General features: G+C 57.2%; 1 protein-coding gene across 7 annotated transcripts in view; it reads right to left on the bottom strand.

Moving 5' to 3' along the window:
* The window catches only part of FGFR1 (fibroblast growth factor receptor 1), a 50,448-nt gene that overhangs the window by 5,756 nt on the left and 19,196 nt on the right, over positions 1-25,496 (bottom strand). Inside the window, exons 3-15 of one of the 7 annotated variants that reach the window (XM_019546088.1) lie at positions 21,793-22,056; positions 19,482-19,565; positions 18,917-19,092; positions 13,558-13,681; positions 8,356-8,546; positions 7,211-7,361; positions 3,567-3,769; positions 2,136-2,281; positions 1,916-2,037; positions 1,537-1,647; positions 1,202-1,392; positions 591-713; positions 86-156 (exon numbers count right to left, since the gene is read on the bottom strand). In XM_019546088.1, the coding sequence (XP_019401633.1) occupies positions 86-156; positions 591-713; positions 1,202-1,392; positions 1,537-1,647; positions 1,916-2,037; positions 2,136-2,281; positions 3,567-3,769; positions 7,211-7,361; positions 8,356-8,546; positions 13,558-13,681; positions 18,917-19,092; positions 19,482-19,565; positions 21,793-22,056 (1,957 nt within the window). Of the gene's footprint in view, positions 1-85; positions 157-590; positions 714-1,201; positions 1,393-1,536; positions 1,648-1,915; positions 2,038-2,135; positions 2,282-3,566; positions 3,770-6,220; positions 6,366-7,210; positions 7,362-8,355; positions 8,547-13,557; positions 13,682-18,916; positions 19,093-19,481; positions 19,566-21,792; positions 22,057-25,496 lie in introns of all 7 variants that reach the window. The other 6 variants (XM_019546085.1, XM_019546084.1, XM_019546087.1 and 3 more) reach the window with 6 other exon arrangements.

Genomic DNA, 25,496 nt, shown 5'->3' with positions numbered 1-25,496 from the left:
CCTATCATTTGAGATGCTTCCTGGCTTAAAAAGTCTTGCTGTGATACAGACTTCCACGTGGCAGGCAGAAGAGCTGTGTACTCACACGTCGCTCTGATGGGTGTATATTCTGTCGAACAAGGCCTCTGGAGCCATCCACTTTACTGGCAGGCGACCCTGGAATGAAAGAAAGTGCCTCACATCAGCACATCCCACGGGAGGGAGCGTGACTAATGGGGGGTCCCACCCCGCAGGACTCGATGCAGCCCGGGGCACTGGTATCGGGGAGTCAGGAGACCCGGTCAGGTACCAAATGTCTGGTCAAGACGGACCTTTGGCGATGCCCCACGCCTCCCGGGGCCAAGACAACCGCCCTGAGTTGTGGGGAGCACATGGCAAATGCTGCTTAGGAAGCAGGCGGCTGTTCGCTGTGAAGAGCAAGAGGAAACCCCTTCCTACTTATAGGGCAGCCTGGGCTCAGAGACCACGATTTTGCTACGAACGCTGCCTTGGCAGGTCTCCAGCCGAAGTCCTGGCAAAGCCCATAGGAAAACCCATCGCCCCGAAAGCCAAGCCTGAACACGGTCCTTGTGTCCTGCTGCGCCACTCACGTTAGTCGTTTTCTTGTAGTAATCAATGTGGTGGATGTCCCGGGCCAGCCCGAAGTCTGCAATCTTCATCACATTGTCTTCTGTCACCAGGACATTCCTGGCAGCCAGGTCCCTGTGAATGCACTGAGGAGAGCACGGGGCTCGTGAGCGAGACTGGACTCTGCCCAGTCCACAGCCGGCGTGTTAGCAATGAATGGCCCCGAGTCGAGCCTCCGGCTGGCCTCCAAAGGGCTCCTGCTAGGATCCCAGAGGAGGAACCCATAAGTTGTGAGGGGGGCTGGCTGCAAAGCCCTGGCGTATACGCAGCCGAAGCAAGAGGGACTCTTGAGAGGTTGTGCATTTATTCCAGGCCAGCACGAAGGGGCGGCAGGTGTGAGCTCTGGGAGAGTCACTCCTGCCCTCCCCCACCCCCTGGACCTAGACTGGGAGCCCCGGTCCTTGTCCTCGGGCTGCTATTCAGGGCAGGGCTCTGCCACTGGGGGTGGCTCAGATGGGGACCCCATCATTCATGGTGCCCCAAGCCTGCCAGACCCCGAAGCCTGTGGCCTCCCCTGCCTGATGGGGCTCTGGCTCGACTGCTGCCCCAGTGAGGGGATGTGGGAGCTGCTCACCTTTTTGGAAGCCAGGTACTCCATCCCCCTGGCGACCTGGTAGGCACAGGATACCAGGTCCTTGAAGGAGAGCTGCTCCTCGGGGATGCGAGAGGGGTTGTAGCAGTACTCCATGCCGGGGGGCCGCCGCGCCTGCAGGTACTCCCGCAGGTTGCCTTTGGACGCGTACTCCACAATCACGTACAGCGGGCCTGGGGCAAAGGAATGAATTAAATCCTTTGCTCCTTTCCACTGGTGTTTTCCCCCTCCCACCGCCCCACGCCCATCCACCACATTGCCGCCGGCCAAGCGGAGCGGCAGGTGCCTGGGCTTTCACCCACGGGTGCAGCACTCACCGTCCTGTGTGCAGGCTCCCAGGAGGTTGATGATGTTCTTGTGCTTGCCAATCATCTTCATCATCTCCATCTCTGAGATGAGGTCCGAGAGATCCTTCTCCGTGGCATCCGCTGAGAGAACGGAGAGAGGTCGGGTCACGGGGGGTTGGGCAGCCAGGACGAGCCTGGCACCTCTGAGTCTGCAGGCTCTGTGGCCCAACTACTCCTTCGCTACACAGGACCCTTCCCACAGCGGTACTGGGAGCCCCATCCCAGGCACTGGATCCACTAAGCGCACACACCGCCTCTTCCAAAAGCACAAGACGGAGCCAGGCTCTAGCCAGGCTGAGGCAGACGCGCATTTGGGCAGGTCCTCGAGGGGCTGACAGCCACCACTTACACTTGAGCATCTTCACTGCCACTTTAGTCACTCGGTTTGGCTTGTCCTTGTCCAGGCCAATGGCTTCAGCCAGAACCACCTGCCCAAAGCAGCCTTCCCCCAGCGGCTTCCCCAGGATCAGCCTGGAAGGGAGGAGGGAGGCAGTTAAAACAGGGGGCAAAGGAGGTGCAGCTAGGGACAGCGAAACTTGGGTTGCCAGACCCTAGAGAAAGAGACTCACCTGTCCCTGGGCAGCTCCCAGCGAGGGTCTTCAGGCAGTTCGTATTCAGAAACGCCTGCCAGCATGGGGGTCCCGCTGGAGGAGAGCCGCGAGGGCCGGACAAGCATCACGCCCGAGTTCATGGAGGAGCTGGAGTCTGCAGACACCTGCAGCGGAGAGAGCCCGGGACAGTGGGTTACCTTCAGGAAGCACCGGGGGGGTGCACGTGCAGGGATAGAGGGAGTGGGTCTGGGGGCCTCCCTGGGGTACGGAGGCTGCTGCAGGTGCAGTGATGCAGTGCCCTGGTCCAGCCCGCCCTCAGCACTGCTGCCCCCCAGCTACAGGCGCGGGAGCCAATGCACAGAGAAGCGGGGTGACGGTCAAGGGCAGCAGTCAGGGAGGGGGACCCAGGAGTCAGGAACCTCATTTCCCAACTCCATCCACATGTTTACCACTGCCTCCTTTCACTGCAGAATGGATGAGCACGCACACACATGCATGCACATGTACCCATGTGCACACACTCCCCTCCCTTCCCCCCAGGTGTGTCAGCTGTCAGTGAGACCCAGTCCTAGCGCCTCGGGCCTGACCCCTCAGTCTGTGCCACGCACTGCACCGTCTCAAGTGTGTTTGATTCCTGCTCGCAACGGCTCCTTCCCCAGTGCCGCAGAGCCTGGGCAGAAGGGGCTCTCCCTGCAACGAAGGTGACCCCATCCAGGAACAGCCCAAGGGGCAGGGCAGGAGGGAGCTGTCTCCTGGACTGTAAGGAACATGCCTGTGCTGTGGGGCAGAGGAAAGGATGGGGGTGTCCAGGAATACCCCTGCCTCGAGCAGGACACCTGGGCTGGCTGACAGTGGGAGGAGCTGCCCCTGCTCCTGCTGTGCTGGGATGGAGGGGCTGAATTGTTTGTAGCTGATTTCCTCTATGTTGGTGTCACAAAATAGGCAGCCCAGGGAGCCCATCCGTCTCTGCCTACGACGTACACTCCCCTGCTCCTCTGTTGAATCCTGCAAGCCCATCCTGATCCCCCCATTACCCTTAGCAACCTGCCATAAAAGTCAGACCAAGGCTTTCCCAGCTCCATACAGAGACCTCTCCCTCCCTCTCCCCAGCCTTCCCACCCAGAGGCTCACAGGCTTGGCACCGGGGGGCCAGTCAGCCCCATTAAGCCTCAGGCTGTTAGTAGGAAACTGAGGCAGAGAGGGGAAAGTTGCATTGGTCACACTGCCGTGTGGATGGATGTCCCTTGTGGGCTGAAATCAGCCAGACCCAAAAGCTCTGGTCAGGTCTGACAGGGAAACAGATAACACATGCTTGCCGGTGCCTGCAGAAAAGCAGCTGCAGCTGCGTCGGCTCTCTGGCCTGTGCAAGCGCAGATGGGGCCGAGGGCTAGGGCAGCTGTGTGGGGCAGGAGGAGGTGGTAGGTGCAAGCAAACCCCCTATCTACTTTCTGTTACCTGTCTGCGTAGTGGGATGCTCTTGGCCAGCTTGTGCACGGCCAGCTGGCTGTTGAAGTCGGTCTTCTTGGTGGTGTTCTTCATCTTGTAGATGATGACCGTCACCACCATACAGGAGATAAGGAAGGCCCCCGTGCAGTAAATGATGATCTCCAGGTACACGGGTGAGGCCATCAAGGCTGGCTTTTCTTCCACGGCTGGGTCAGTGTGAACAAGGGATTAGCAGGGCACAGCCTCTCAGGGCAGTGTTAAGCAAGGAGGGGTGCGACGCTGGCTCCTGGAGGGTGGGATGAGGCACGACCCCCCCAGGCTCCCACCCTCGCTAGCTCTGCAGGTGAGCCCGGGCCGGGCATCAGCTATCCAGGGGGCCATAAATGCAGCCCAGCATACGCCAGGAACCAGCAGTAGCCAGGCAGCTCCCTCCAACCCTCCCGCGTCCATGTGTGGCCGTGCTGGCGAGCCATGCTGTTTCTTGGTCAGATGCAGCTTGCCCTTCCCTCGGTGCCAAGCACAGCCTTACAGAGAAGCACGCACAAGACCTCCCCCCGCAGGGATGTAGGTGGGTGGGAGACAGCTGCTCAAGGGCTCTAGGCCAGCACGGAGGGGCCTGGGGCCAACACAGCCAGGCTGCAGCCAGAAAGGATGTGAATGCAGGGCCAGGACCTTGGGAGGACACGGGCACGGGGCTGGCACCTGCTGCCAGGCGCAGGGCTAGGCAAGAGTGACAGGTGACAGGTGGGGGACTTGCTGGGGCTCTCCAGCTAGGGAGCAGGGGAGGCCAGGCTGGGCTTGGCACCAATTCCCCACTGTTGGGGTGATACCTGCTCTGTTTCAACCACTGCCAAGGGTCAAGGTCTACACTGGGTGTAAGCTCTCTGCTTGGGGCACGGGGGGGGCTGGTCTTCCTTTCTCCTGGCCTGGAGGACAAGCCAGACACGGAGGGGCTGCAGGATTTCCTTCCCCAGTTGTCCCTGATCTGCTCTGAATGAGTGCTGCAGACTGCTGGGTACAGTCACTGGGAAGAGCCAGGGGACAAGGAGGAGAGGCAAAAATAGCCCCCTGTCCTTGTGAGACAGAGCAATGTGAGGAGGTATCACAGCTATTAAAAATAAATTGCCCACGGGACTTCGGGATTTAAAAAGCAATTATGTGCAGCACCTTCCATAGAGATCCTTTGCATCAGGAGACCAAACCTGGGCCGTGGGGGCCTTGCCTCCCTTCCAAAGAGCCTAGAGATTCTCCGATTTACTTGCAAACCAGCCGCTCAGCTGCAGGCGCGTGGCCTGGCCGTTCACACAGAGCCACAGACCAGCCGGAGACAACGCTGGTGCTGCAGCTGAGCACAGTGCCTAGACAGACCTCCCACCCCAAGCCCCCCTCTCCCAGAAGAACGGAGAGCCTTGGAGAAAGGCATCAGAGGGAGCCCCCGTCCCTTGTGTCAGCCCCACTGGCGAGAAGCAGGCACTGAAGAGGCCAGGCCTGACAAGGGAGGAGGAGTTGATAACCCAGAAGGTTTTTGTACAAAGGCACCACTGTGCCAGCTCCAAAAACTCTCTGTTGCTGCCAGTTATCAGACCCTTGTCAGGGGCATTGATGGCCCACGATCGGTAGTGGCATCAACGTGGCGTGCCCAAGTGCACCCATGCTGAAGCAGCAGCTCCCGCCCGCAGCAGGCACATGCAGAGAAACCGTGCAGCAGCTGTCCCCGTGAGGCCTGCAAGCACCCCGGGGCTGGGCTCCATTCTTCCAGGGCAGGGCCAGGGTTGGGGGTTCACGAATGCATGCGTGTGGGTGTGTGGTGCATGTGGCGGGGGGCCCGAGTCTGCAGCTGCAGCTGCACCTCCGGCACTAAGCTGAGTTTGTGATTTTTGCCCACAGGTGCTGCATTTGCTGCCTCTCCAAGAGTGCCAGCCCCTTCAGGACTAGCTGTCAGGGACTCCTGCCAATGGCAGGCCTGTGGCAGTGGGCGACCGTCACCTGTGGACAGCTGTCTGCTGGGTTTTGGTCACCATTTGAACTCTTGCCACAGCACTTCCAGGGCAGCCAGAGGCACAGCTGCTTCCCAGTGCTGCTCAGAGCATCATAGAGATGGGAGCCAATCTTTTATTCAGCTCACCAGGCTGAGGTCTCAGCTCTGTGTTCAGCTTGGGGGTGTACGGGGTGGGAGTAGCAAGTTGGATGCTGGCTTTGCCCAAGTGAATGGAAGTGCCCATTTCAAATCTGACTGAGCCACTGGTTAAACTGGACCTTCGATATATGCATTGCCCGGCCAGGGAGAGAGCCTGTAGGTGCAGCCACCCACTGCAGACCATCCTGAAGGTGGTGAGGTGCAAGTGGAGCAAGCGAACCCCACTCGGACAGCCAGGCCCAGGGACAACATTACATTTGATCCCACTGACCCCTGGAAGACGATGCCTTGGCAACTCATGCTGGAGCACTGAATCCCAGCTGGTTCTTTACAGAGAGGGACTCAGAGCGTTGCCCCGGCGGAAAAAGCCAGGCGTGGAGGTAGGGGTAGAGGGGGAGGCAGCCGTGCACTGCTCCCCAGGATGGAGAAGGTTTCCTGGGCTCTCTCCTAGGCCTCAATGCATATTGGATCCAATACAGAAGCAAGGAGGGAAAGGGACAGTGGAAGACGCCATATATACCTTCGAGAACTGTCAACCATGCAGAGTGGTGGGAGATCCCAATAGAGTTACCCGCCAAACATGTATACTCCCCAGCATCCTCAAATGAGACATTCCTTAAGTGAAGGACTTCCATTTCTTTGTCTGTTGTGTTAACTCCAGCCGTCTAGAAAGGAAAATGGAAGCAAAAAACGGACAAGCAAACCACATGAGATCTTCTAAGAACCAAGGTGGAGCAGGGGGAATGAGGTGCCCTGGTGTCTCATTTGCCAGACACCTGGGTAGCAGAGAGAAACCACCGGAGACCTGTTAAAGAGAACCCTTAGGACGACCTCTTTTCAGGCTGACCTAAGGAGGCGTTGGTTAAAACCCTTCACCAAACGGAGTTTCTTGCCCATCTGAACATGCTGGTGATGGGCTGCATGGAAAAATGGACCTCAGACAGCAGAGACTGGCTTAGTTTCATGAGGCCGGGGATGAGAAGGGGCTGGAAAGGGGCACGCAGTGAAGGAATGGCCGGGCGGGGGGGAGGGGGGTGACACAGGAAGACAGGACACTGTATTGTCTCCTAAGCACAGTCAGATACGGTGCACAAGTCCAGGTTTGAAACAGGGGGCAAATGAGCAAAATCAGGTCAAAATTTCCATATACATACATATTTTGGAGGAGTGATAACTTAGCAAAGCCCCCCCCCAGACTCAGCTGTGCCAGGAAAGGCACCGTGGGAGTGCAAGGGGACAGCCGGGGGCTGAACGGCAGGATGCGGGACTGGTTGAGATGCACCTATCGCATGTGTTTCATTAATACAGTGGGAGAGAGGCGGGAGGAAATGTCCAGGAGGGGAAGACAAACAAGGGACGCAGAGTACAAAACGAAGCCAGTCGCTCTGAGGATTTTTCCATGGCTGTTGGCACCAGAAATACAGCAGAAACAAGAGAGCCCAGAGTTTTGTTTTCCACCAGGAGGGACTGACTGTCCAAGTAAAATCCCAGTCAGTGTTCTTCAGTTTACCTTTTGCCATGGGTCTGGTGACAGTGAGCCACGCAGACTGGTTAGCCTCGCCAATATAATTGGAAACCTTACAAACATACTCCCCGCTCTCGGCCTCTGTCACATTATACAGGGTCAGCACCTCCGCATCAGAGCTATTAATTCCCGAGTGCTAGAACAAACCAACAACACAGGAGTCACATTGAGATGGTCGGACATGGCAGCCCCCTGAACAACAGCAATCGCATTGCCCGTGCCTTGGCCTTGGCAGTGGGCAAGTGGTTCAGCCCCTCTGCTCTGCTCCCCTAGTCAGGGCATCTGTGTGCAGGAGCACGAGTGTCTCACATGCAGCTCCAAAGGGCCTGCGACACGAGGGAAGGTGGGTGGTGAGTCTGCAGGTTACAGTGAACTGGGGCCCCTGAGCATCCGGGCACCGGAGGAGCTAGTCCGAGACCCTGCAACCCCCTACCCGCTGTTTGAATGAACCAAGGAGCCCTGCCTCTGCCTCAGATCAATGCACACGCCCTGCTTGATAGGGAACAGATTTCCAAGCAGGGCACTTGGGTGGCCATAAAACCACCTGGGGAAAAGGGCGCAGCGGGTCCGTGCAAGGGGCATGGACTGGTGACACTGCAGAGAGGCCAGTCGGTAGGCCTGATTTACCATCATCATGTGTGCCTGTGTTTTCTGTATGGGTTATTTTTAAAACAATCCTGGGGTGAACTGGTGTGACCCTCTCCCAGCCGGGCGCCTCTCGTAGCATGCAGAGCATGGACTGCAGGTCCTCCCTAGCAACCTGGTCCCTGCCACTTAGGACAACCCCAGACCTCACCCCCACCCTCCAGCTGGGTGCTTCAGCAGGCAGTGCAAAGCCCTTTTCTGTTGAAGAGACCAGTGCCTGCCTGGCCCAACTCTATGACCTTAATAGTATGGAGGAGAGGATCAACAGGACCACCTGCCGTGCCTCAGCTCAGCCGCTCAGGAACAGGCAGCTAGCCCAGGTACAGTGGAAGCAGACATCAATCCCCTGCCCGCCGCTGAAGCACTGGTTGCAGCCTAAACGGCCTCCTTCCCTGACTGGCTTCCACCTTGCTGGCCCAATCCCCGGGCGCCCCACCACAGCCATGACCAGAAGCCAAACCAACCCACCCAACACGAAGCCTCACCTTCAGGATCTGGACATAGGGCAGGTTATCGGGCCCAATCTTGCTGCCATTGACCTCGATGTGCTTCAGCCACTGGATGTGGGGCTGGGGGTCACTGTAAACCTTGCACACAAACTCCACGTTGCTGCCCAGAGCCACTGTCTTGTTTGCGGGGAGCCCGGCTTGGAGGATGGGTCGGTGAGGGGACCTCTCTAGAAGAGATGGCAAGGCAGAGGATGAGGGCAGAGCCGCCAACCAGTCCAGCGAGTGAGTGAGGGGCAGCTCAGCCCCTGCCCCCCGCTTCTCATGGCCACACTTTCTAGGTGAAAGCCCTGTGTCTCTTGTGGCATGGTGCACGCCACTGCTTCACAGGCAATCCTGCCTGAGGACCCCATGGAAGCCTTGTCTCGGCACGTCTTTGGACGCTTCTGGGTCCACCTCCTGTCCTGACCCCAGACTTGTCCTTCCTGCAGCGTGCAAAACACTTCTCCCAGGACAGCTACAGAGCTCAGGGAGCATAAAGCGCCCTCCGGGCAAGCGCTGAGCAGGCAGAGGCACTGGGTATCACTCCTCCAGCCCTGCTAGCTTGGACTTCCTTGGATCTGGGCTACTGGTTGAAGCAGGTCATTTAAATCTAAAGCTGGGAGACGTGCCAGAGCCGCCACGAAACCCGCTACGGCCCTAGCTACTGGTTTTGCACGGCAGAGCAGATGCATGCAGGGTTGCAGGACCAGAGGGTCACTCTGAGCCCTGGGAGCTGCACAATCTCTGATCTCATGCTGTGGACAACTTCTCTGAGCGAGACCCCAAAAGCACAGCCACCTCCCTGGTCTGGGGGAACAGAGCTGGCTCAGCCCCCCGTGAGCAGCCCCGGAGCTGCGGTAAGCACAGCTACGTGGGCCAGGCCCTCGCCCAGCTGCCCCTGCTCTGAACAGCCAGGCTTGCATGAGAGAGGGATGAAAAGTGAGCGCAGCTCCCCGAAAACAAAGAGGATGAGGCAGGCGGCTGCTGTGAGGAAAGGCCCCGTTGCCGGCCACCACCTTTACATCTTTGCTTGGGACGTGACAAAGCCGGGATTAAGGAGTTACTTTTCCAGAGCCAGAGGCCGGGGCCAAGATCTTTTTCATCCCAGCCAGTTGCTTATTAAAGATCCGAGGGGAAGGCTTCCGCAGCTGCCTTCCCGGCTAATCCCTCTCGCTGATCGACCCCCTGCATCCGCCCATCATGCTGCATTTCCCAGAGCCGGTGTCACAGGGCTGGTGCTTCGCCTGCCAAGAGCTCCCCTCGCCTCATGCTCACCTGCACCTTGAATTACACGGCAGGCTTTCTGCCCCTCCGCTCCTGCTCCCTGCCCTGAGAGGTACAACCAGGGCTGGTCTGAGGGCGAAGCCAGAGACCACGAAACTGCTTTTACTGGGCTGGAGAGAAAAGGAGCATACAGCTGATGGGTCTAGAGGGGGCTGCCAGCAAAAAGCCTGGAGCTCCTTCCCAGACATCTCATCCTCTGCTAGGAAACCCACGGAGCCGGGGCTTCCTGCCGTGCTGTGGAGCAAAGCTACCTGGGCGCAAAGGAGCATCTCAGATGGAGACAGGGGCCATAAAGTGTGCTGCGCAGTGGAGGGGATGGCACAGGCCTCTTCCTCCAGGTCCTGCAAGCTGCTGGCCTGGAGCATGAATGAGACGTGTGGCTGCATTGGAGGCCTGCTCCTTCCTGCACGTGCACACCTTCTTGCGTGTGAATTGCACTCTCCCCACTGCAGCCCTCAGCCCCACGTGTACATCCAGGAGGCGGCCTCGGAGAAGGCATTGCTCCCCCTCCCTCTTGCAGGGTGGTGGCAACGAGGAGGTGGACCCTGATGAGCAGCGAGCCCACTGGCATCCGGGACCCCTTCTTGCCTTGGTAGCCCGCCCCGGGGGACCGTGTGCCAGCTCACAGCCCTGCCACAGAGACCTCCCCTCCATTGCAGGAGAGCCTTCCCCCTCCAAACATTCCTGGGCCTGAAGCCAAGCAAGTGATTAAGTGACAGACCAAAACAAGAGCCCCCTCCCCATTTGCCCCGTGGCCCATCAGGAGCAGGAGCGGGGAGGGAGGAGCGCGGCTGCTGCCAAGTAAGGCTGTTTCCGGCTGGAATAGCCATCAGTTCGCTCCCCGGCGGATGGGGCCAGCTCAGCCCCCTCAGCACAAACAAGCCGAGAGCCTGGAGCAGGGGAGGGGGCACGGACAGGTGAAATTCTTCTCCAGAAACTAATGGGAGGGGGCTAAACATGGCTACCTATTCATCTGAGGTCAAAGGTCAAACAAACCTAATGAGGGCCTAGCCCGTTAACAAAGAGCCTGCCACTGTGGTGAGTGAGCATTAACAAACCCCTTTGTTCCCCTGGCTGACTATTCCCTTCAGTTTGCTCAGTGTAATCAAATTAAATCACATTTTTAATGGTTCATTTACTGGCATTTAGAACAACTCCACATGTGGAACTGCTCAGGCCAGCCTTCCCAGCTGGGAACGGCAGCTAATAAGGTGATTAAAAAAAAAAAAATTTCTGTCTGGCCCGCAAAATTATTCCAACTAAAATTACTAAATAAAATTTCAAAAAAAAAAGAAAAAGAAAAAAGCAAATGCCGGTTTTGAAGCAAACTTTTCGGGTTTGTCTTTTCTGGGGGAGACACTGGGTTGAGATGAGACCAAAAAAAAGATGGGTCTAATTAGAGCCTGAGCAAGAGGGAAAACAACATCCACCGTCTGCTGAGGTCCCCGTGCTGTTCGCAGCACGGTGGTATCCGAGTGCCCCCCGCTAACCGCAGCTCCACAAACAAGCTCTCTTGCCCACCTGCAGGCGGGGAAAATGGAGCAGGCACGAGATTGCATTTTGCCCCGTGTCCCTGGGTGTGTATTTGCACACACGCACACAAGGAGCTTTGAGGAGGGAAGGAACGGGCTTTGCATTGGGCTCGAGCATGGGGAGGCTCCTGGCCATTGTTCGCTGCCCTGAATAGGACAAGGCAGCGTTCCTGATAGCACCTGCTGTATTTCGGTTCCCCCCCCAGGCGTGAGTGAGGCATTGGGGACTGGCTCCATGCGCAGCACTGGTGCTGAGCTCAGAGATAGCCCCTTGTCATGCTTCTTTACAGTGCTCCCGTGAGATCCAGCGTCTCAGGGCTGGAGACAGCCAGAAGAGACCAGCAGCAGACATGAAGAATGGTGCAGACTAGTGCCAGGGTCGGACACGGCCTCGTAACCTGAGCGGAGCAGTGGACTGCAACCTACTCGCAGGAACCCAAGAGACCCTCTGCTCCAGGTCTCCCCAGAGACAGTGATGCTGGAGGGCTAAGGGGAGTGAAGGCAAAGAAAATGGAAACCACTGCAAGCAAAACTGGAAAGGCCTGGAAATTCACACCAGCTGGAGGGACTGGTTCTTCCCCACCTCAAGCCGGGGTGGTCACGAATGAATGGAGAAGAGCAAATGTAGTATCTGCAGTTCAGAATGGGGGAAGAAAGGAAATCCAGGCAACCACGAGCCCATAGCCTGACCTCATGAGCTTGCAAGACTCCAGCGGGAACTCTGACAGGGGAAAAGCAGTAAAAGACACAGAAGTAACAGAAAACGGAATAACATGCCATGGGGATTGCCAACAGCAGATCGTGCCAGGCTAAGCGATGCCTGCCTTTGATAAGATAAATGATTTCCTAGACGCAGGAAATGCAGTAGATCTAATCTGTTAGATGACTGCAAAGTACCTGCTATGTTGCCACATGGTTAATTATTAGTTAAACTAATAATAGGAAATGGGATTAGTGGAAGAACTGCCAGGTGGGTGAAGAATGACTACAGGAGAGGTGGCAGCAGAGCTTCGAAAGAGGATGTGTCAAGCTGTAAGAAGAGGTCACTGAAGGAGCTCCTGGGGTAAGCTGTGGCAATGAGCCTGCTTGGTAGAAGTTTGGCACAAGAAACAAAAGGGTGTGGGTGAGCATCGTTGACGACACGCAGACAGGGGCAACATCGATTGGGAGATTGTGCAGACAAATGTGGGCATCTGGTGCTGCAGCAACAGAAACGGGATGCTGTTCAGCAGCTCCCGCTACAAGGGAATGTGCAGGGGCTGAACCAGCAGCACTTCCATTGCAAGCTGGGAGCTCACCAGCTGCACGTGACGGAGGTGGAAAAGACCTCAGCACACAGGCTGGTCACAGGGCGATGCACAGATGTTAGGAGCTGGAAGGGACCTCACGAGATCATCAGGTCCAGCCCCCCTGCCCTTGGGATGAGGAGAGACACCCGTGCGATATGGCTGTGCAAAAGGAAAATGCCCTTGCTAGAAGTACCAGGGGGAGAAGGAAATGCTAGTGCCTTGGATTGCAGATCTCATCTGCAATCCTGGCTACAGCCAGGTCATCTGTGTTCCAGAAAGCTGAAGTGCAGTGGGAACAGGTGCAGAGAGGGGGAACTACGATCATCCAGGGAACGGCAAGCCTGTCTTGTGAGAGAAGGATGGAAGGGCCTGTCTTGTTCAGTCTAGGAACAAAGAGGCTGGGAGGGAACAGGACTTCTCCTGATAAATACAGGGAGGAGGCAGCAGAGGTTTTGAAGCTGAAGGCTGGCGCAAGAACAAATGGGTATAAATAAAAAAAGCACAGCCTGGAAATCAGATGGCTCCTAACTCTCAGAAAGGTAAGGCTCTGAAACAGCCCCTCCACTAGGGGAAATCCTAACTCCTTGAAGATGGGGCTCAGTGACAGGGATTACACCACGCAGCCGCTTCCAGTTCCTACAATGGCCACTAAACACCCTCAAGCTACTGCAGCTTGAGCCACAAAGCTCACAGAGATCCTCACCCGCAGGGCTGGCTGCAGGGACGTGCCTAGGAGATACTGGTCCTCATTGCACAATGCCTGCCTTCCAAATGGGGTCATCGGTGCAGGAGCTTGGGTTCCCAGTTGCTGCTGCTTCCTCAGCTTCCGAGTCCGCACGAACACCTCCCCTGGCCCCCAGAATCCCAGGGAGAGCCCCTGTGACTGCCAAATGTGTGCAGAGCGACAGCAGGATCCCCGTGGCCAAGAAGCCCCTGATACTGCCAGCAGTCTGCAAGCCACAGTACCTCTGCTGTGTGAACAGGAGCACTGGGCAGCTGCTGCCTCTGCTTCTGCCATGTGTTCGACCCCTTTCTTTGGCCACTTATGAATACACTTCCCCCTTCCTAGCCCAATCCGCCTCTGTTGTCCTCACCCACTACGTCGAGCTGGTAGGTGTGGTTGATGCTGCCATATCTGTTCTCCACGATGCAGGTGTAGTTGCCTTTATCGGATGGCACCACTGAGTCCATGATGATGCTCCAGGTGGCATACCGAACCTAGGGAGGCCAAGACAAAGCCAGTGCGGTGCAGTTATTATCCAACAGCTCTTACATCTGCTTCTCCTGAGAGCTCAGGCGAGCAGGGCAGGGCCCTGGCCAGGTCAGGGCTGCACTGGACACAACCTATGCCTTCTCCCTCTAGAGCATGTCAAACCCATCCCTGACCCCTTGCCCTGTGCCATGGGCAGGGCATGAATATCACTCTGAGGTCACCTTTTCCCTTTGCTTGCAAAAGGCCAGTAATCGTTCCCAGCTGTCCCAGGCTGGGCTGGCCACAGAGACAGCTGCATCTGGAAACAGATGTCGTCCGCTGAGTATGGTGGGCGCAGCCTGCCCCCAACCAGCCCAGCGTGGTCCTTTTCTCTTCTCACATGGCAGGAGCAGAGCTGCCCTGCTCTAAGGCATCCAGCACCCCCCAAACAGGCTGTTCCAGCCAGCACCACTAGCCAGGAGGCCTCTGCCCCCCAGCTCCCCCACTGCATACATTGGAGTCCAGAGGTCCCAGGGCAGAAGTCAGGATATCCAGGGAGCAGAAGTGGATGCCGTGCAATTCCAGAGGGCTTGTGGGCTGAAATCTGAACCATCCACCCACCAGAGGCTAAACCAGACTGCTCCCACACTGTCCTGGGCCTTTGGCCCTGGCCGGTCCAACTCTGAAAAGCCCGCGGCTCCCTCGCACCTCAGACAGGTGACTCCGAGCAGCGAGCTGTAATGAATGCTAGGATGTAATAAATGGAGCAGAGTTGTGACGTGGCTGAACTCCTGCTGTCTGTCCCTGGCAACTCAATAGACCTTGACGGGACACAGGCCAATGACTGGATTTCATTTGTGCAATAAAATGCATGAGTCAGACGCTGGTGAATAATCCAGCCCAGCTCACTGACGGAGCGTGGAGCAGAGAGCTGACTCTGACCGCCTCTCCAGCAGGATGGGGACCGGGTCTCCCTGGAGACCTGTGGCTCTTAATCACGGGCAGAAGAATCTCGCTACGTGAGGCAGTGGTGGCTGCGGCCTGGGTCTGATCCAGCCACGTGGTGCTCCCTGCACCTGACCCTGATTCCTGTCTGACTGGCGGAGTCACCAAGTGGGACCTCCTGCTACCAGGAGCTGACATAGGAGGGGGTCCCACGGTCGCTCAGATGCAGGAGGTTAAACCCAGCGACAGTTAAGAACGCCTCGTCCCCACCCATGGCAGCACCCGTGCCACTGAGCTGGTCTGCAAGCACCTTGCGGCGCATCAGCAGGCAGCGGTATTGCAAAGCAGGCATGCTAAGCCCTCCAGCTGCTCCAAAAATCCCTCAGGGCCCAATATTCAGGTCACTTCAGGCAGGAGAAAGCCAAAATTAGTGGCTGCAAAAGGCTGTCGGAGAGATGCAGCGTCTCCACGGAGCTCCGTCACACTTAAACAGGAAAGGGTAATTAGCTGGAAATGGTGCAGAACCCCCTCCAGATTGGTTTGAAACTCGGGTAATTATCTGATGCGTGAACTGAGCCTCATTAAACCACTACTGATTCCTCCTGAGAGACTCTGGCCAGATGCTCAGGTTTCGGAGGAGGAGGAGGAAGGACAGAGCTTCCCTGAAGGCGCTCTGAGAGGTGCCCTGCTGATGCAGGGGTCTGGGCCACGGAGCAGCGAAGGCCATGCTGCCCTGCTGAATCCTTCAGCACCTCCAGTTCTCCTGGCAGCTCGGGAGAGGTGGTCCAAAGCCTGAGGACCGCACTGCAGCACCAAGTACTGTGTTGCCTTGGGCACTGTCATGGGTGCAGCCAGGTGATTTTCCTGCCTGTTTGGAGCTCAAAAACAAGGGAGAAGGGGTGCCCCAGAAAGCACAGGGTGGCTCTGCCAGTCAGGGCAGCTCCATGCTAGGTGGGTGACTGCCTGCTATGGTCTCTTTTGGCGACTGGCCACCCTGGGAGGCTGCTCTGCTGGCCCCAGCTCCCCTTCTCGCCACACAGCAATTGCACATAGGAATCAGAGATCTGCCCCTGCCTGGCTCCCTATGCACTTGCTTCACGTGCCTATTTTTCTCTGCTTCTGGATTCATAGACTCCTAGATGCTGGGGTCTGAAGGGACCTCAACAGATCATCGAGTCCGACCCCCGCCCTGGGCAGGGAAGAGCGCTGGGGTCAGGTGCCCCCAGCCAGGTCCCTGTCCAGCCTTGTCTTGAAGACCCCCAGGGCAGGGGAGAGCACCACCTCCCTTGGCAGCCCCTTCCAGATTCTGGCCCCCCTTACTGTGAAGAAGTTTTTCCTGATGTCCAGCCTAAATCTGCTCTCTGTCAGTTTGTGACCATTGTTCCTTGTTACCCCAAGAGGCACCCTGGGGAACACAGCATCTCCCATCCCTTGCTGCGTCCCCCTAATGAATGTGTAGCGCCTCTCGGCCTTCTCCCACGGAGGCTGAAGAGGTCCAGGTCCCTCTGTCTCTCCTCTTAGGAGTTCTCCTGTAAGCCCCTACCCATACGAGTGGCCTCCTCTGGACCCTCTCGAGTCTATCGACATCCTTCTTGAAGTACGGTGCCCAAAACTGGATGCAGTGCTCCTACTGCGGTCTGACCAATGCCGCATAGAGGGGAAGTATCTCCTCCTTGGATCTATTTGTCGTGCACCTGCTGATGCACGATCGAGCACGGTTGGCCTTGCTGATGATTTCGTCACACCGACGACTCACGTTCATCTTGGAGTCCAGGACGACTCCACAATCCCTTTCTGCTTCTGTGCTGCTGAGAGGGTCACTTCCCAGCCAGTCGGTGTGCCAGATATTTTTGCGCCCTAGGTGCAGCACTTTGCGCGTGTCCTTGTCATACTGCATCCTACTATGTACCGCCTGCTTTTCTAACCTGTCCAGGTCTGCCTGCCATCGTTCCCTACCCTCCGGAGTGTGCACTTCACCCTGCGCTTTAGTATCAACTGCAGACTTGGACAGAGCACACTTCACACCCACATCCAAGTCACTGATGCAGACATCGAAGAGTACAGGTCCGAGGACTGAGCCCTGCAGGACCCTGCTGCCCACGTCCTTCCAGGTCGATACCGACCAGTCTGCTACCGCTCTCTGGGTGCAACTGCTAAGCCAGTTTACCACCCACCGGACTGTGTAATCATCTGTCACAGCCTCTTAAATTTAGTTATGAGAATAGGATGAGATACCATATCAAAAGCCATGTTAAAGTCCAAGAAAACAACATCCACCTCTACTCCTGCGGCTAAGCGTTTTGTGACCCTGTCATAAAATGAAACCAGATTGGTCAGGCATGATCTATCTCCTATGAATCCAGGCTGGTTTTCCTGCTGCATTATTTGTCCTGCTGGACTTCCACAAATACGATCCTTAATAATCTTTTCAAAGACCTTTCCAAGGTTGGAGGTGAGACTGACTGGGCCAAAATTACTCGGATTCTCCTTCCTCGCCTTCTTGAAAATAGGCACCACCCTGGCCCTTTTCCACTCCTCTGGGACCTGACCCGAGCGCCACGAGCGCTCGAACAGCCGTGCCAGTGGTTCTGATATGACACCAGCCAATTCCTTCAGTACCCTTGGATGCAGCTCATCCGGGCCTGCCGACTCGAACACATCCAGTCCATCCAAGTGACACCGCACCAAGTCAGCGCCGAAGGTTGGTGAGCTGGTGTCCCTCTGATGCCCATCTACAAACCCATTAGGAGACTTGTCTTGAGCCCTGTTCAGGAACACCAAGGCTAAAAACTCATGGAAGAGCTCAGCCGTGTCCCCCCTGCCTGTCACTACTTGCTCCTGCTTGTTCAGTAGGGGTCCTATGCTGCCCTGCGCCTTCCTTTTACTCCCTACATACCTAAAAAAAACCCCTTGGTCTGTTGTCTTTAATTTGTGTTGCCAGCCTCGGCTCCGTAGTTGCTTCTGCCTTTCTAACTGGCTCCCTGCAAGTGCAGGCCAAGTAGGTGTACTCCTCCTTGGTAGCTCACCCCTGCTTCCACTGCCTATATGCCTCTTTTTTGCCTTTAGCCTCCCCTGGATTTCCCTGTTTAGCCGTGGAAGTTTTTTGGCTCCTTTCCCCCTTTTCCCTCATACAGGGATAGTCTCCCTCTGTGCCTGAAGGATCGCTTCCTTCAGGAACGGCCACCCGTGTTGGACTCCCATCTCACCAATGCTATTCTGCAGTGCGTCATTGACTACACTCCTGAGCACCCTGAAGTCAGCCTTCCTAAAGTCAAGCACTTCCACCCTACGACTTATCTTTCCCACCTTACGCCGTATGGTGAATTTGATTGATTGGTGGTCACTGTCCCCAAGATGCGCGCGAATCTGCAGCTCCCCTACCAGGTCTTCCCCCGTAGCCAACACAAAATCCAGTAAGGCATTGCCCCTGGTGGGACCATATACCTCCTGCGTTAGGTGAAGGTCCTGTATGCAGGTTAAGAACCTATGTGAACGGCTGGATTTGGCTGACCGCTCCTCCCAGCAGATGTCCGGGTAGTTTAGGTCCCCCATGACAACCACGTCCCTCGACCGCACGGGCTCCGAGAGCTGCCACAAGAATTCCAAGTCTAGATCTCCTCTTGGTGGGGTGGTCTGTAGCAGACCCCCACCGCCAAGTCCCTTTCCCCCACCAACTTCCATGTTTCCTAACCCACAATGCCTCAACCTTCTCCTCCTCTGATCCCATTTTGATTAGGGTAGATGTACAATGCTCTTTTACACAGACAGCAAGCCCGCCCCCTTCCCTCCCTACTTTGTCCCTTCTGTACAACCTGTAGCCCTCAATGTGTACTGCCCAGTCATGGGTAGGGTCCCACCAGGTTTCCGTTAGCCCCACTAAATCAAAGTTATTATCTGCAAGCAGAAGGGTGAGTTCTTCCTGCCTGTTCCCCATGCTCCTAGCATTAGTATAGAGGCACTTGAGCCCTCCGAATGGTGCCTTTTGTGCCCCCCGTTCTGATGCCTTTGGTACTTACCCGGGGTGTACTGCTGCATGTCTCGCATTTTGTCGGTTCTAGACTCTCTCCATCTCGTGCCTCCCCATCTCCTGTCATACTTAGTTTAAAGCCCGACATAGGAGGTCAGCCAACGGATACAATGCCCTAATGCTCTCCAGCCATCCTGACCCCACGACCATCAAACTCCAAGGGCTGCATGGATAGGACGGCTTTGCAAAGCCATTTACCTCCAAGCACCGGGATCCCATCCCACAGCGTGTACCCTCCAGAGCACTTGACTGTGCCACGGCCCCTGGGCCTGTCTACAGAGATGAGTACCTTATATCCACCAATGCGGTGGTCAGGCTTGAACTCCTTGCCGTTCTTCAGCCAGCGCAGTGTGGGGTTGGGTGTCCCACCTGACGGGCACCTGAACTTCACCGTCTTGGCAGCTGGGACTGCATGAAGCTTCTTCTCCATCTTCTCAGGATATGTCCAGTATGGAGCCACGGCGTCTGGATAGAGACGGGCAACTCAGTGTGGGGGCTGGAAGGGATAACCCCGTGGACACTGCAGTAGGCTACGGGCACTTGGTACTCGGCTGCAGAGGCCGTGTGCAGGGCTTTGGCAGCAGGGGCACGTTGAGAGCGGGGTGCCTGCCTACCCCCACCCCATGCTCTGGGCCGAGCTGCAGAACGGAGCTCAGTGGCTGCCAAAGGGTGAACACCGAAATGTCCAGTAAAGGGGGAAAGAGGGACCAAGACAGCCCAAGTGGGAGCCCAGACATGCATGAGCTGTGGCTGCTCCTCTATCAGCTCTCCCCACAGGCCCCCTTAGCTGGAGAGTCTCCCAATGCCCTCCTGCCCCTACAAGGCAGAGGGGCTGCCCTGGGCCTGTCACGTACGGTACTCCTTGGTGTTGTCGGCCTCCTTCTCCTCAGAGGAGGAGTCATCATCGTCATCGTCATCCTCCGCCGATGGAAGGGCATCTGAAAGGGAAGACACGGGCTCCTGAATTTGACTGTCCCCTGTCCCTGTTTATCCCCTACAGCAGGGACGGCCTGTGTCCCTTCACCCTCCTGCCCTGGCCTGCCCCAGGGGTGAGCTCAGCTGTGAGCGTCCTGTGCCAGCTCGCCTAGGGACGCCTTACTGAGATGAGGCAGGGACAGGCCGGGACAAGCCCATCCCTGGAGTCTTTGCAGGGCTTGTTCCACCCACCAAAGAGATGCCCAGGGGGCAGCCAGTCTGGGGAAGCCATTCCTTCCTATCACACACGCAGCAAAGCAGGCAGGCACCTGCTAAGACAAGTCCCTCCAGGGCCCAGAGGAGCCAGACTCACGAAGGCAGACAGTTAAGAGCTGCGAATAACGCAGCTTCTCGTCCCCTCCCCTCTGGGCAGCGCTGGGTAAGGGTGAGACCTGATGCACAGACTCCTGGAGCGATAGCTGAGATCCTTCAGGCACGCAGCAACCCCACCGATCAGCAGGGCCATGTGTCCTCTGGGTCCAGGGGAAGGGGTCACGTGGACTGCACAACCCATCCCCACCCCACCCCTCCATGTCATGCAACATGCTGACAGCGCCCAGCTCACCAGCCATGGGTCTCTGGGCACCCCCAGCCTGGGCTAGGCTTTCTCAACATGTTTCATAGCTGCTAGGGGCTAGAAGAGACCCTACGGATCATCGGGTCCAGCCTGCCTCCGCTTGGGCAGGTCTGAGGCCCTGTCTTCCAAAAAGGGCCGTGACAGTGCCTCCACCCTGGCACAGTGACCCTCCAGGGTACAAGAACTACTGGCATAGATCACTTCAGTTAGCAAAATGCCATGCCAAACCACAGCTATTGCTAGCCTGGCTGCAGTCCCAGGTCAGGGAGCTTTAATCACAGACTGGCCTGGGCTGGTCACTCACACCCAGACCTCTGGGCATTGGAAGGTCATGACTGTGTCCCTTTCCTGGCTCAGTAAACAAGTGACTGCCTGTGTCCTTCCGCACACGGTGGTACTGGCCAAGCCTGCCAGGAGGGGACAGCAGGGTGGGTCACAAAGGAACAGGGGCTGAGCTGAAGGCCAAGTCCCCCAGCAGCTGCGTGGGGTGGGGAGCTGAGCTGGCAGCGCATCTGAGATGTCCACCATTTGCTTCCAAAATGACCGCTCGCCCCCCTTTCTCCCGCCACTTGCTGACTCTGCTTTGGCAACAGCTGCTCAGGCGCCAGCCGCCCCTCCTCACAACACCGCCCCATTGTTTCAGGGTCAGATCTCCTGCGGAGGCTGGGTCTCCCGCGATCGCCTCCCGCACGGCTTGTGCCATACGAGGTCTGCACCCCAGGCCCGTGGGGCGCCACAGAAGGTAAAGCAGGGCAGCCCATGCAATGCACCGCAGGCCCAGAGAGACCCGGCTGGCTTTCCCTGCATGGAGGACAGCCCCCGGGCTGCCTTTTGCATGGCCACGATGGCAAGAGTTAAGACAGGCGCATGGGCACGCAACATGTTCCCAACTCTCCAGAGGTTTTGAGCCCAGTCAGAAGAGACCCCGAGGCAGGCAGAGGTGTCTGTGCTGCTGACCTACCCCTCTTTCCTCCGGGATCCAGCCAGCCCGGTAATGGCTCTGAATTCTTTCGCATGCACCTTCCAGCATCCTTTGGCCCTGACTGGGAAACAACCCAGCCAGTGCTGAGGACAGTGAAGGAAATGGCATCCGCATGGGTAGCTGACTTCATTACCCTTGTGCTCCTCCCGTCACACCACAGGAGGGCTGGCCCCATGGGGGAAGAGGCTGAAGCAACAGATCTGCCCCGTGGGACATCTGCCCATGGGTTGCTGGGGGAAGGGGGCTGCCCAACTCCTACAGCGACCATGACAAGGAATCCAGCCCATTGCTAATGGGCAGCCGTGCAGTCTCGTGGCACAGAGAACGCATTAGCTTTTGCTGGAACGCCACGTGGCAGCTGGGGCCGTGGGCTGGTCTTGAGCAGGGGCTGGTGTTGGCTGCCCTTCACTTTGAAAACCTTAGGGCCCTTTGACCTCCGCTTCCAGACTCGCTCCGCTCCGCCAGAGCGGAGACACCTGTTCCATATGCGTTTGTGCACACACCCAAAGGTGTTTTGCACACGCACCCATTGCACAAATGCATCCACACACAGTTTATCTGCTTCCTGCTCTACAGCCAGACAGCTGGGCTGCATCTTCCCTTGGTGCCCAGCCCCAGGGCTGCTACGAACCTGAGACATTAACGGAGAAGTAGGTGGTCTCGCTCCCTGAGGGGCTGTTGGTCATGCAGGCATAGAGCCCAGAGTCCTCGGGCACAGCGTCCCTGACCTCTACCTCCTCCCCGGTGATGCGCGTGCGGTTGCTCTCCAACAGCTGGACTCCGTTGCGCACCCAGTTGATGCTCTGGACGTCATCCCGCAGCCGGCAACGCAACTGGAGGAGGTCGCCTGGGTGAGCCGAGTACGACTCCACATCAATTTTCGCTTTGGGCAGAACTGGAAGAGTTAGGAGAGAGAGAGAGAAATAGAGACAGAAGGGAACCATGCTGCGCAGGGGCCTTTATGGGGGGTTGTAGCGAGGGTCCGTGCCCAGCCAGCAACGGGCTGCGGCCAGTCAATCCAGCTGCGGTGCCAGGCATTGCATGAGGGCTGTGGCGGGCCTGAGCTGGGGAGGACAGAGAGCTGAGGAGCATTCAGCCCCTTTGCTAGTCTCACCTACCTGTTAGCTTGACAAGCGCAACAGCTGGCAGGCTGGGCAGAGCAAGGTGGTAGGGGCCGCAGAAGGGAAGAAGAGGCAGAGGTTAAAAGCAATGGCACCAAGATTAGAGCATTTCACTTCCATTTCATAACCCAGACATTTGCAAAGAGTCCAGGCTTGGCATGCGCCCTTTGACCTGTCCCCAAGCACACGCAGCCCTGCTGCTGCTGCTGTGGGGGAGACTGGTGACAGCCAGTGTTTTCAAAGGCAGGCAGGGCATTTGGAGGCCCAAGCTTAGGCACCTTGTGTCAGATGATTGGGGCTGGAGCTGTCCTGAACAGCAGCCCTCTTCGAGGGGACTCTAGCTGGGTGCCCCGAATTACAGGCCACCTGAAAGCTTTGCCTTGTACGTGTCTCCGTCCCGCTCTCCAGCAGCTGAGAATCCCCCACCCACCTCACAGGCCGCATGCAGAGGCTACACTGGGACTGGTCTCCCCTCGCTTGCATTCCTGCAAAGCTGTGAGCAGGCAGGCAGCGAAGCAGGCCAGGGCTCATGCCGCCTGATCGTCACTTTGGTTAGAGCGTGTGGGGAGGGGGGTGTCGGTTAAGGGGGCTGCGTATAGACAGAAGCTGGAGGGGTGAATGCTTTTGCAGTAGGATGGCTGGGAAAGGTCAGCTCAGGGGAGCCTCCAGTGCAACAGGTGCCGGTCAGGGTACTCCATGTGCCCATCTCTATTGGGATGGGAAGGCTGCAGCTGCCGTCCAGCGCAGCATCTGCTGGAGCAGCACAAAGCTTCTTTCTCTTCGATCCCAGACTCTCCTCCTCTATTTGATCTATCCGCTCCCCACTACATGAGCTCCCATCTGACCACTCGTGGGGCGAAAGGACGGGCCTTGCGGACGGCGTCCCACCCCCTCCTGCCTGCGAGGCCGTGGCTCAGAGATCTCTCTCCAGGTCCATGTCCAGCATTCCTGGGCATGAGCCCATGGGGACCTCCACCTTCGGAGCAGCCACCTCCTAGCTCCAGGGAAGCTTCAATGCTGCTCAGGATGGCTCCAGTGTAGAAGCAGCACCTGAGGCTGCCTGAACGCTGCGTCAGAGCCGGTCGTCTCTCATTTGAGAGCAGTGCTACCAAGCACCAGAGGCAGCATGGAGACCCGCTAGCTCCTGCTCCCTGGCCCCGAGCACCAGGAGCAGCCCGGGCAGGGGAGACTTCGCTTTTAGAGCCGCGCTCCTCCCAGGTGCTGCAGCTCTGTGTTGGTCTCCCAAAAGGCCGAGCCTTCTCCCTGATGAGACTCTGTGCAGATCTGTTCAAGGCAGTGTAGCTCCAGGACATGGGAGTGGAAAGGCTGCAAGGGGGGGGCAGAACCTGGCCGTGTCAGGGAGAGCTGCCCCCTTTGTCACTGGGGGGCTCGGGCTAGGTCTCCAGGGCCCAGTAAGCTGGTTGCAGTCCTGTAGTCAGTCTCTGAATGGCTGAGGATGACCCTCCTCAACACCCTGCCAAGACCCCAGCATCGGTCCCGCTCCCACCTGCCTGCCCAGCCTTCGGGTCCCTTCACTGGGCAATGTGGAACCTGCGAGCAAGCCCTCCAAGATGATATTGTCACAGCGTGTGCACCCATCACACAGGCAAGAGCTGTTTGGCTGTACTATTAGCAATGCGCAGTCGTGCCCTCCCTCCCCCCGGCACCAGTTCAGCAGGGGCATCGGTGCGGGCCGCGTCTCTCATCTCAGTCCCACACTTAGCAAGCTGCCTTCCCTGACAGCCAGCTATGCATAGAGCTGGCAGGCAAGCAGCATGCTACAGGTGGCTTATCAGCTCCAAGCCCCTGGAGCTCCCAGGGAGGCAGCCAAACACTGCGGACATCAGACCCAAAGCCTGGGCCAACGAATCTGGCAGTGCAGCAATGACAGCACAGCAAAGAAAAAATATTCACTTGCCACAGAGAGCTCAGAGAAACCCACCGGCCTTGTCCCCACCACAGCACTACTCGGGGGCTCTTGCAATCCTGCCGCTACCTCATTTACCCACTGTGGCCCAGCCTGGCCAACGCCTATCCAAGCAGGTGCAACCACTTCACTCTCTTCCAGGTCTCTCAGATCAGCACAAAGGGCCGTCTGCTGCTCTCCCCAGGAAATGGTAGTCCAGGTGGAGGCAGGAGAGTCTTTTGGGTAAAGGGCGAGTGACAGCAGTCACAGCACGTACCTACAGGCTTCACCTGGGGGACAAGCAGGCTTCTTTCCAGGGACAGGGACCCTGAGGAGGAGAGGATCAAACCCAATGTGAGTGCAAGGTAAAAAAGCAGCTGCTAGCCTAACTCCTACTGACCATGTGCTCTGTGCTAGAGGAGTTCAAAAAGGGAGGTGGATGGAAAATCAAAATCCACCCAAGCCAAGGACTCCAGCAGAGATGATCTGGAAACGTTTAAGCATCAGCTGAGCTGGTACATGCACGCGCATGTGCATGCACACACACACACATGTGCATCTCCACTGCTGTGCTGTGGAAGCTGAATGGGAAAGGGAGATGCCCACTCAAATACCACACCTGCCCAGTGTTACTGGGCAAGGAGGGGTCTTGCAGGCGTCCACACCCGCTTCCAGGACTCAGACTGCACCTGGGGGTGCGTGGAGCTTGCCACCCGCTGGCCACTCCCATGTTCTCATAGGAGAGGCAGCATGGCCTAGTGGTTCTGGCATGGGCCCCCAGAGCACATTTGCCTTTTGGGGGCCGTGTCAATGTTTGGGGACATCCACGCCCCAGCAGCCTTGAGACTGCTCCAGACTGTTTCACCTCATTGCATTAGAGTTGGGGCCCCGAACTGCCCCACTGGCACCGCCCTGACACCAGCCCGCATGGCTGCAACCTCAGAGCCTTTTGTCCTGCTCCCAGCTCTCCAGCCACTGTTTGAACCTGCCTGCACACGCTCTTGAACCAGCTTAGCCAAATCAATGCACACCCCAGAGCTCAGAACTGGCTCTGCTGGTTTAAGGGTCCATACACAAAGCTGTACTAGTTGAACCCAGGCCTAACTAATTAACTAGATGATATGCATGAGGAAGTTGCACCCATTTAACCAAACTTAAGCCTATGGTTCTATATAGCTTTACTGGTGCAACTCCTTCTTTGCACAATGATTCTGATTTAACTGGTTCCTAGTAAACTTCGGTTAAGCCTAGATAACAACATTGACAAGAAACATGTGCACCGGTCTTGATGAATGGGTTTACAATGAT

The sequence above is a fragment of the Crocodylus porosus genome, unplaced genomic scaffold (genome assembly GCF_001723895.1).
Source record: "Crocodylus porosus isolate Cpor-Errol unplaced genomic scaffold, CroPor_comp1, whole genome shotgun sequence".
NCBI classification, from domain to species: domain Eukaryota; kingdom Metazoa; phylum Chordata; order Crocodylia; family Crocodylidae; genus Crocodylus; species Crocodylus porosus.
This window is presented reverse-complemented; position numbering and strand designations above follow the sequence as displayed.